Source organism: Bombus fervidus, chromosome 14, assembly GCF_041682495.2.
Source record: "Bombus fervidus isolate BK054 chromosome 14, iyBomFerv1, whole genome shotgun sequence".
In the NCBI taxonomy this organism is placed as follows: Eukaryota; Metazoa; Arthropoda; class Insecta; order Hymenoptera; family Apidae; genus Bombus; species Bombus fervidus.
In genome coordinates this window covers 5,359,716-5,372,013 of record NC_091530.1, presented here as the reverse complement: position 1 = coordinate 5,372,013, position 12,298 = coordinate 5,359,716, and the positions used below count along the sequence as shown (strand labels likewise).

At 29.1% G+C, this 12,298-nt stretch overlaps 1 protein-coding gene across 4 annotated transcripts; it reads left to right on the top strand.

The window, feature by feature from the left end:
- The first annotated feature begins 707 nt into the window (after nt 1–707).
- Nucleotides 708–11,423, top strand: Usp7 (Ubiquitin-specific protease 7). 4 transcript variants are annotated; one of them, XM_072017276.1, is made up of 18 exons: nt 708–1,218; nt 2,281–2,379; nt 2,719–2,991; nt 3,098–3,216; nt 3,499–3,633; nt 3,908–4,102; nt 4,215–4,386; nt 4,488–4,680; nt 4,778–4,931; nt 5,082–5,276; nt 7,864–8,085; nt 8,367–8,661; nt 8,816–9,035; nt 9,110–9,277; nt 9,372–9,876; nt 9,974–10,045; nt 10,107–10,206; nt 10,378–11,423. In XM_072017276.1, the coding sequence occupies exons 1-18, from the start codon at nt 1,125–1,127 to the stop codon at nt 10,500–10,502; spliced, it is 3,336 nt and encodes a 1,111-aa protein (XP_071873377.1). In that variant the 5' UTR covers nt 708–1,124; the 3' UTR covers nt 10,503–11,423. The 4 variants fall into 4 exon arrangements, with proteins under 4 accessions (XP_071873377.1, XP_071873376.1, XP_071873374.1 ...); XM_072017275.1 differs by having other exon boundaries at nt 976–1,218; nt 10,113–10,206; nt 10,399–11,423; XM_072017273.1 differs by having other exon boundaries at nt 976–1,218; nt 10,113–10,206.
- Nucleotides 11,424–12,298: the final 875 nt, after the last annotated feature.

Here is a 12,298-nt window from a genome sequence, read left to right as displayed (position 1 = left end):
ATAAATAATATTATAAACAGAAAACAGCACATACAACTATGAATTATTTTCATAATAATTTATTTAGAATTTATTGTATCAATGTACTATATATCATTTACTGTACCTAACTATAAACTTAAATATAAGAACAATGGTATAGAGTAATATTTAAAAAAAAATACAGATAGAATTGAATCTAAGCCTGGATTTTAGTACGTAATTGTTCTAATCCTGGTTTGTAGTTATTTATATTTGCCGCGTTGACAGGACAAAAGGTGGCATCGAGTGTGCTATCTAAAAGACGTTGAAAATTTCGTGACTTGTATGAATTGTATGCAGAACAGACAGGCAGGCAGTAGAACAGTGTGGTTTGTCGCCATTTTGTTTATTTTCGCGTAAAAGAGGTCTGAAAGACTATCATCGAAGCAGATCGTCCTGTCTTCGTCCGTGAAAAGATCAGCTGAGTGTATCGGTGATCAGGTTAAAAAGCTGGAAACACTGTACGAAAGATTTAGTTGTAAAGGTGATCGTTGCCAGAAGCTGGATGAAATAGTAAGGTCGAAATATAGTAGATTGGTGGTTTGCAAGAAGTACGTAAGTTTGACGATTAGTAGCGCGCCGGTCCCGCGGTGCGGAAACCGTTCCTCGGATCGGTCGAGAAAGAGCGAGGTGGTACAAAGTGAAAAGTGCGAGGAAGATAGGATCGAGAATAAGGAGAGAAATAGTCGTGGCGACAAGAGCAGAGACAACGTAGAAATTACGAGGATATCTCGCAAGGGTGGAATATATGCTGTGGGCGTCCCCCGAAAAAGCGGGGGCACTTGAGAGTTGCAGAAATTGGTCTCATCGCAAGTAAATATCAACCATCGTCGAGTGGCAAAAGGACGTCGTTTTCAAGTCGTAGTAGTGACGCGAGCCCGGTTGCGATTGGTATCGAACAACTAAATCAGCAACATTCGCTCGAGCAAAAATCTTCCGTCCCTGACGAGAATAATCAGCCCGTCGAACGACAACAGTCCATTTTTACTCGAAACTCGTCTGCAGTTGCATCAGTTAAATTAACTTCAGAAGTAACCTCGACGGCGGAAGCCGCCTCCGAGGTTCCCGGCGCAATCAAGACGACCATCAATATCGGCATTGCGATGAACCACGTTAACGATCAGGAAAATCTTAAACAGCTCAACCTGGCACCGGTTCAGGTCAATGAAGTCGAAGAAATGGATACACAAGAAGGAGGTACGGATTACCCTCATCTGTTTCACTTCATTGAAATTTTTCTAGTTTTTTCTATTAGTTTCATATGTTTTGATTTTTGCTTTGAAGGTTATGGGAAATTATTTCGAACTTTATACGTTGATACGAACATTTTACAGTGAACTTTCTTTACGTATGTACGTATTTTAGTCAAAAATAGCGTCAATTAGAATATAAGATAAAAATTATGTTGGTTTTAGAGTTAAAAATATGTGACATATTTATATGATTTCGATAATTTGTGTTATATTATACTACATTTGGGATAGTTTTGATTCCGTACTACTTGATTGGTTTGTTGCATAGTCATGCAGTTCATATATTCAAAAAGAATTAAAATCTATATGTTGATGTTTATTAAAATTTTCATTATAGAAAATATAGTAATGGGATATGTTGTAATATATATGTATAATACGTAACACACACACGCGCGCGCGCGCACGCTAATATAGTATGTATGTTGTATATAATCACGCAAATTATATTAACTTAACAAAGAAAAGTAAGATTCTAAATATATTTTAAATGTACTGTTATTTTTTGTTTCTCTACATATCTATATAAATACTTTAAACACTTAAGTTAATGAATGTATATATACTCTTTTTAACAACTTATAAATATATGGTTATAAGCAGACCTTCATTTGATGAAAACATTCATTTGTTTTCTAATTATGACACAATGACTGGAATTTGACACAGCATTTTTCATCAAGTTTTATGTGTATAAATTACTACATGGATATTTCTGTAAATCATTTTTTTAAGTTTATTATAAAACATTAAGTAAATTTTTTATTTTTATATATTAGAGTTGTGGATAATCTACAATTCAAATAGCTCAAATATACAACATTCCTTTGGTACTGTTTATAAAATACAAAAATACTGTCAAAAATTTATATATTGTATACAAAACAGCGCATATTTCATTGTAAAATGTAATGTTATCCATCTAATTTATTGCTAAAATTATAAGAGCTTTTTTCAAAAAGCAGCTTTTAATAATTTTGCAGTAATAGATGTCTTAACCTTCTAGAAACACCAAATGATGGTGGAGGAGATGGTAATGATACTAGTCCTATGAATGGAGAATCAGAATTAGCTTGTATAGTTCAAGATCAAGAAATGGAGGAAGGTAGGAGAAAAATATTAAAAAGAAATTTATTTTATTGATGCCACCTTTCTTACAAATTAAACACGATATCAGCATTAAAATCTTAATAAAAGGCATAAATGCTTGCTAACAGTGACAGCTTACTTAAATGTTATTAGTAATTAAATTCGATTAGCAATTAAAAGGAACTTAAAAATTGTGGTATATAGATACATATATTAAAAGTTGTTATAAAAGTTATAATAAGTTATAATGAGTAAGAATATTATAATGAGATGTAATCTAATGTTGCAATTATAAAAATTTAAATGCATATCATTAATTATCATTAATTATAAATCGCAATATCTATTTATTTAGATGAAGCAAGATCAGAAGCAACATTTCGTTATACAGTGGAAAATCTTTCTAAAATGAAAGAAACCCAGTTGTCACCTCCATGTTATGTTCGTAATTTACCATGGAAAATAATGATAATGCCAAGGTCAAGTCAGACACAAGATAGAGCTCCTCAGAAATCTCTTGGTTTTTTTCTGCAATGTAATGGAGAAAGTGAATCATCGTGGAGTTGTTATGCAGTTGCAGATCTTCGATTACTTTCTTGTAAGGAAGGACAGGAACCATTTAGTAGAAGTTAGTATATATTTTTATATACTAATATTTTATTTTTACTGAAGATTGTTTTGTTTCATTTAATTTTTAATTTAGTTAATATTATGATTCTGTATTCTTATTTTAGAAATTCAACATCTCTTCTATAGTAAAGAAAATGATTGGGGATTTAGTCATTTTATGACATGGCAGGATGTCCTGGATCCTGATAAAGGTTTTATTAAAGATGATTCTATTACACTTGAGGTTAGTGTGATATTAGATTTTTTAAGTCAAAGAGTAATAAAGAAATATTTTGTTTAATTTGATATAAAAATTTATAGTTATTCATTATCTTTATTTTAGGCTACCTTCAATCAAAAATTTTAAAAAATTTCCAATTTTTTGGTTATGTTATAATTTAATTCTCTGAGGAGGTTTATGAAATATCATATAAATATTAAGTTTCGATCCATTTCGTTTCATAAATATTTTCTGTAAACATACACGTTTATAACTATTTTTATAACATTAATTTTTTTTAAATAGGTTCATGTCATGGCTGATGCTCCACATGGTGTCAGCTGGGATAGTAAAAAGCATACAGGATTTGTAGGCTTAAAAAATCAAGGTGCTACATGCTATATGAACTCTTTACTTCAAACTTTGTATTTTACGAATCAGGTAGGTTAATAAATTCATTTCGAATATTTCAAAACTTAAATATTAACTATAATTGTCGTTTGTATCAGTATGTGTTGTGTATATTATGTTAATACACATTTCTAAAGAAACATTGATAGTGGTGGATATTATGAAATTATCAGATTAACAGAAGTAAAATAAATTTTGTTGTATCTTTTAAACTAAAAACTAATTAATATCCTTTACATTCTAGATCTTAAACTTTTTGTGATTGTAATATAAATATTTAGGTATTTATCCTTTATGCTTCTAGTTACGTAAAGCAGTTTACAAAATGCCAACAGAAAGTGATGATTCTAGCAAAAGTGTTGCTTTGGCTTTACAAAGGGTATTTCATGAATTACAGTTTTCTGATAAACCAGTAGGTACAAAAAAATTAACCAAAAGTTTCGGTTGGGAAACATTGGATTCATTCATGCAACATGATGTACAAGAATTTTTACGAGTGGTAAGGAATTAATGTACTTACTATTATTTATAATATCCTTAACAATAATCTCTAGTATTTTAAGCTTTATTTATCAATGATAAGAGTTTTTCTTTACTAATAATTGCTTTAGCTTTTAGACAAGTTGGAAAGTAAAATGAAAGGTACATGTGTAGAGGGTACAGTGCCAAAATTATTTGAAGGAAAGATGGTCTCATTTATCAAATGTAAAAATATTGATTACAAATCAACTAGAGTTGAAACTTTCTATGATATACAGTTAAATATAAAAGGAAAGAAAAATAGTAAGTATATGAAGAAATATTTATTTCTTATTAAATACATAAAAATTTCATGTTTTGCGTATTATTTATAAAATTTTATATTATGTAAAAATTAACTTTAGTTTATGAGTCTTTTAATGATTATGTGAGTACTGAAAGTCTGGATGGTGATAATAAATATGATGCGGGAGAGAATGGATTACAAGAGGCAGAAAAGGGTGTTATCTTTTCATCATTTCCACCAGTGTTGCATTTACATTTAATGCGATTTCAATATGATCCAGTTACAGATTGTTCTGTGAAATTTAATGATAGGTAAGAAATAACAAAAAAATTATAATCTTAATACATAGAATCTATTTTTTCATAATATTTGCGATCTTTATGTCTATATATATTAAATTTCATTAAGGTTTGAATTCTATGAAAAAATAAGCCTTGGCAAATATTTACAAAATAAAGAAGCAACAAGTGCAGATTATACATTGCATGCAGTCTTAGTACACAGTGGGGATAATCATGGTGGGCATTATGTTGTATTTATCAACCCAGCAGGTGATGGAAAAGTATGTGCATTTTTTATTCTAACTATTTTATTGTAATTTAGTTAGAAATAGTTATGTATTTCTTTTAAACATAATCTCATTCTCTATTTAAATAATTTTAAATAATTATATGCAAATATCATTGATTGTGTATACTCAATTCTGAAACAGTGGTGCAAATTCGACGATGATGTCGTCTCAAGGTGTACGAAACAAGAAGCTATTGAACACAATTATGGTGGTCAAGATGAGGATATGTCTATAGCTGTGAAACATTGTACGAACGCCTATATGTTGGTGTACATAAGGGACTCTGAGCTGGAAAACGTCCTACAAGAAGTCAAGGAAGAGGATATACCTCAAGAGGTCAGAAACGTCCTACAAAGAGAGCTTTCCCAGGAGTTGAGCGACCATGAACGTGACAAAGACGCGACTGACTCAATCAAAGACTCACATACAGAGACTACGACTCTTCGTCCGTGCACGCAAAATTCTCGAAATCCAAATCTCTATATTCATGATTTTTGAAGAGATGGAAAGAGTTACAAATTGGGTGAATTCTTTTCCAATAAAACTTCCCATTTCTTAAATATGTCTTGAGCTAATTAGCTCATAACATATAAAATCATCAAATTCATAAAACATTACATCAAGTTATATACAAGGATGAAATAAGTTTAATAACATAGGAACGTATTTGAATAGATTCAATATTTTGGATATGTGAATTAATCAGAAAATAATATCTACAAATTAAATTTAATAAATTAATATTTTTTTTAGCACCTATACATACATATATATATTTTCAAATATTTGTTATAAAATTTCTCTTAATATTTTTTAATAACCAGAAATTTATAGCGTTATCAGCTACAGGCTGTTATATCACCAAATGTTGATATTGTATACATTGTGTCCATTTTCAGGTACAGCATGTTGTATGTAAATGTCACTCTTATGTGACTTAAAAGTGTTACGCGCGCATTACTTTGCTGATATTTATTACATATTTAAAAAAGGAAGGAGAAAAGAAAATGTTTCATTACATTATATTGAATTGATGTCTATATGCAAAGATATTTGGTTTGAAAATGGCTGTTAATCAATATAAAATGTTGTATTACAGTTATCTAATATGTATATTATTAATAGATTTTTATTAGTTAATGTTATATAGAGATTTGTTTTATTCAAATGAACGTATTTTAATCTTTTTGACAGAGGATTTTTTTGTATGGACGATTGAGTCATGTAAAAATTAGATCTTTGTTGATTCTTTTAATTTATTTTTCTCGTTACTTAAAAATTTTATATTAATTATATATTAGCTGATTGAAGGTTGAACAGCTATAATTAATGTACGCGTTGCACTTCAGGTACTATACAAAAATTGAAATCGGGTTGGCATAAAATCTGATTATTAGGCTATTATCATGGTGAGCCTTAGAATCAGTTTGAAATGTTTATTGTAATAAATATTGTATAATATTATACCTAAAAAAAATAATTGTATTGTAGTATTCTAAAGCTTTGGGTAACAAATGCACAGACATATCGCAGAATAGGTTGAAATGTGTGAATAATTATAACAAAAATACAGGCAAGAAAGACTTATTAGTTAATAGAGTGAGATAATTATTCAAAATCTGATTTAAAATAATGAGTTTTAACTCATGAAATAGATAATGCTGTGGGAAAAAGAGAAAATGAACAATAAGTAGGATTTATTAATGTCTGCTTCTTCCTTAATACGTCTTCTAAGGTGTATTTGTTATTTAATGAAGATCGTTTAGTGAGTGAGGTGAAATGTGATTTACACTATCAAATCTATGATTTTTATGAATTAACACTTTGAATCAACGTTAATAATAAAATTAGGATATTGAACCTTGTAATGAGGTCTGAATCAATTAATCGAGTCGTTAATTCATTAAATTTTGTCAATGTTCATAGTCAGTATGATCATCAACAGATGCTATCTATTTATTTGTTGTTACGTATTAATAAATAGAAAAAATTCAATGCCTCATGAACAAAGTGAATATTTCATAATAGCTATAAAATACCTATATATATATATATAATATATAATATATTATATATATGTATATATATATATTACTCTTTATCTTAGACATAAAATGAATGAGAAAATATAGAATAAACTGTTGAATACTAGAGAATTTCAAACACTAAAAATCATATTAGTTAATTTGTTACCATTTTTACTTTTTACTTGTTAAAAATGTAGCTGTGTTATTATTTAAAACATCCGCATGACAGTAATTCAATATGTAAAGCATCTCCACACTACTATAGTTATACATTACATTCTTTTTATTATTTAGCATAAATGATGGTCATGTATTTTTGTAAATATTCATAGCACACAGGTATGGTAGTTTAAGATTTGCAAATATCAATTATTAACATTGTATGATTCTTGATTTCAAAGAAATATATAATATAACATTGTGTTTTATATTTTAATCAAAATGTAGTAGACAAAACGAAGATAATAGGAAATTTATTTTATAGGACTATGAAACAAAAATTTAGTACATTTCATAAATCATTATTTAGTTATTTAAAACATCATCCCTGTGTAAAAATTTATTAGTATTTTATGTATTTTATATACTTTCTAATTGTTTGGATTAATTTGAAGTATGTTACATGAAACCATCATTTACAGCTGAATAATTTTCATTGTGTAATTGTTTGACTTAGTAGTCTGTATTGCGGCAGATGAACAAAATTAAAATTATATAAAGGACAAAACAAAATTCATTCTTTTGATGTTTCGAATACTATTTGTTCTCGAATCTCAAAAGCATGATACTAGCACACTGCTTTTCTAAAAGTTTAAATTTTAGAAGACAGATGAGGAAAAATTACCAATGAGATGAATTTAGTACATATATGGATAATTTTAATTTTGTTGGTCTAGCTGGTGGAGAGGCTGCAAGAGGAGAAGAGGCTGGAACAAATACGAAGAAAGGAAAGAACAGAAGCATACTTGTATATAACCGTCAACGTCCTTCTTGAGGATAATTTTGACGGTCACCAAGGGAATGACTTATATGATCCAGAGCATGCTTTGTATCGTGTATTTCGCGTACGTAAGCAGTGTACCTTGCACGAGTTTCTCGAATTGCTGAGTGATAGCTTGGTAAGTGTTGACAAATTTTTCATGCTATTACTCTCATCATATTGTATTAAAATATGCTACTATCGATATTTTATTTTATCGATATTATTAATTATTTGATATTGAAATATTGGTGTGACTTCATAATATGTGCTACTAATTGGTTATATATTATATTATTGTGATCATCTACGAACACGGTAGGTGATTAAAGAAATTGTACTTAAAAGTGAAACAACTATCTTATCAAATTGAAGGATTATAGAATTTAAATAATTAATTTTATGGGATTTTTTCTACAGAAATATCCAATAGAACAAATTCGTTTGTGGCCGTTGAATGTGCGTTCAAACCAGACTTGTAGACCAATGCCAATTGAATTAGAAAATGACCTACAAAAATCCATTTACCAATGCGCGGAGAACCCAAATGTTTGGAACGTGTTTGTTGAGCTTGTTCCTCCAGATTCTGATCTAACAGCATTGCCACCTTTCGATAAAGACACCGATGTTCTGCTATTTTTTAAATTATACGATCCCAAAAATAAGAAGATTCATTACTGTGGACATCATTATATGCCTGTCACAGCTAAAGTCCGTAAGTTTTATTTTAAATAATTTCCTTTCCTTAATTTCATTTTTTACTATAATGTTATTGTCAGAGATTAAGAAACAAATTTATATAGTATAAAATATAATAGATTTATATCTTCATAACAGTGGAAAATAATTGTTATCACGGTTTTGTGCAGAGGAACTTATACCAATCTTAAATGAAAGAGCCGGTTTCCCACCTGATACAGAATTGGCTCTGTACGAAGAAATCAAACCAAACTTGGTAGAAAAGATAGACAACTTAACAGAACCATTAGAGAAAGTCCTTGAGGAATTAATGGATGGAGATATAATTGTTTTTCAAAAAGAGGGTGACAATCAAATGTATGAGCTTCCAACATGTAGAGAATACTTCAAGTAAGTTGAGAAACATTTGTAAAATTTGATATTTATACAAATATCTTTATACAAAAGTTTTTGTTATATTTCAGAGACCTATTTCATAGAGTGGAAGTTACATTTTGTGATAAAACAATTCCTAATGATACTGGTTTTACAATGGAACTTTCATTAAGAATGACATATGACCAAATGGCAAGAGCTGTGGCACAGAGACTTGGTACAGATCCTTATCTTTTGCAATTCTTTAAATGTCAAACGTAAGAATATATATATAATATATAACTTTATACAATTTTATATACTTTTATACGTCTATATTATATATACAAACATTTCTTATTACATTTGCAGCTATAAAGATTCACCTGGTCACCCACTAAAATGCACATTTGAAGGTTCGTTGAAAGATTTGGTTTCTTATTGTAAACCTAAAGCAAAAAAGTTATATTATCAGCAACTTAGTATTAGAGTAAATGAACTCGAAAATAAAAAGCAGTTCAAATGTATATGGGTTGGTCCGTCTCTTAAAGAAGAGAAGGAAATTATTCTTTATCCTAACAAAAATGGAACAGTAGCAACATTGCTGGAAGAAGCTAAAAAACAAGTAGAATTATCAGAAAACGGATCTGGAAAATTAAGGATATTAGAAATTAATTCTAGCAAACTTTCGCCTGGTCCAAGGGAAGATGTACCTTTAGATAATTTAAATACATCTGGCACAAAATTATACAGGATAGAAGAAATTCCAAATGATGAGTTAAATTTAGCAGAAGATGAAATGTTGGTTCCTGTTGCCCATTTCCATAAGGATATTTTTTCAACATTTGGTATTCCCTTTTTCTTTAAAATCAAACATGTAAGTGTAGTAAAATATGAAAAGATGTTTTTTCAAGTAAATATCTTAATTTCATAATTTTACATTGTTTGTATTTTCGTCGTTTATATGTTTACAGGGTGAGCCTTTCCCAAAGATGAAAGAAAGACTATTGAAGAAGTTGGGGGTACAAGAAAAAGAATTTGAAAAGGTAGGCATCCTAATCTAATTTTATTTGATATTCTATGAGAATTCATAAAAAAACTTTGAAGTTTAAGTTCGCGGTGGTGACGATGGGTAAACCACACTTTATTATGGACTCGCCAGAATACTGCATGGACCTTGCAGATTTCCGTATTCATCCAAATCAAAGTAAGTGTTCAAATAAAAAAGATACAAATAAAAAAAAAAAATACATACACTTACACATGCATATAAATACAAACGTCAAAGTTTTGATAGAAAATATTAAAATAGGTGAAGTAGCGAATAATTTTACAGTAGAAACTTTAAATTGACGTTGATGAAAAATAAATTTTGTAGTTTATCCATTTTTAAACGCAGGCACATCGCCACTTAGGCCTTGGCTTGGCCTAGAACACGTCAACAAAGCGCCAAAGCGCTCTCGTATCAACTACCTCGAAAAGGCCATTAAAATTTACAATTAAATTTTCATCACACGAAGAAGAATGAAATTAGGCAGCCACTCATATAATTTATACGACTCTATAGTAAGAAAGCGACGTTTGACATAGGATGGTTGGAAATGCGTTTATGTATTCGGTTCTTCAACCAGATAGTGCGCGGTTTTAATATTATGATCATGTTAACAAAAGGTAAATCTACGCTTTGTATACGATGGATTAAGAGACTGTAATGAACATGCAATGATATTTTATACATCATGGAAGTTCTCCCTTTCGAATTGACAGGGATTTTACGTAATGGCTGGATCAATCGTATATACTAATGATTGATTCCACTTTACTGCAACAATGGATTCTATCTGTGAAATTTGTAAATATTTTGTCACTCGGTGACAGTTATTTAACAAATATTTTTGAAAGTAGTGTTTTTCACTGCTTTTACGTTTATCAAGAGTAAGAATTTATTTAAAAGCATATTTTATTACTAAGTAAAAAAATGCTTTTGTGTCAAGAAACAGTAAGGTATTTATAAATATAGCGCATTAGTTTAGAAAAGTATAATTCTTTTAAAAATCTCGGTTATTTGATCCTGCCATGTAAAATCTTTGTAGCTGAATATAATGAGACCCAAAGAAACATTATGTACTGTTCTACGTGATGTAATACTTAACGCCCATTATCACGAAAGAATTGTCTACATATTCCTGTTTTATATTATATTCAGGATGTTTGAAATGCAGGCATACAATTACTTTTTATAACCTTCTTCATATTTCTTCGCAAAATAGCAAAACATTAACATCTTATTTATAGATTTGTTGCTTATTATACTTTAATTGAAGGGGGATGTAATTAAATAGTACGAAATTGTTGCATAACAAAAATTATTATAAAATATTTACAAGATAATTCATAAATAAAATTTTCGATTTGCTTTCCAAACACCCTGGATCTTTTTATGTTTGAGTATATTTTTTTTTGTGTGTGTTCTCTACATCTTTTCCTATATATTTTACTGGGATTCTATGAAATTTTGCAAATATCTAACAGTAGACTAACATATTAATGAAGCAGTTTCAATTAAAATAACAAAAAACTGAAAAAGAATGCATCAAATATGGTGGAATGCATCGGAAGATAAAAGTTGTTGATTAAAAAAAAGTGTTATTTCACCATTTCATTAATTAAGCCTTTGTTTTTGTTTTATTAAACATTATTTCATAGCTTTGTTCTTTTTTTTTTTATTTTTTGCATACACTCTACGCACGATAACTTGCCACGATATTATTACTAGATCTCCTATTATTTATGAATCATCTTTTATTCAACATTTTCTCCTCTCTTAACTGTGATTATAGTCTTTCTTCGAAACGTTTAAATCCATTGCTCCACAATACCTAAGAATGTTACTAAATGTTGAAAAAAGATGGAGCAATTTATTCAATTTATTTAATAAATAAATCTTTTTCTAAGAGAATAGTTTGTTGCAATTATTAAAAAATAAAGAAAAAAAGAGTTTTAAACTTTAAAAGAACTCTTTAAATAAGTCAAGTTAATGATTTTAATTCGAGCTAATTAGCTGTTAGTCTATTAGAATAATAAATTGCTGCAGCTCAATTGGAGCGGTAATTTATATCGATTGAGTATATAATTTAAAGAAATACGTCAAATGTAGCTCTTACAATGAGTATGTATTATTCATGATGTCACATGTTTTCTAGAGCGTATTTCAACATCGACGAATAATTACTATGAATCGATAATACATAAGAAATTTATGCGATGTGCAGTAATATTTATGAAGACTGGACATGCTA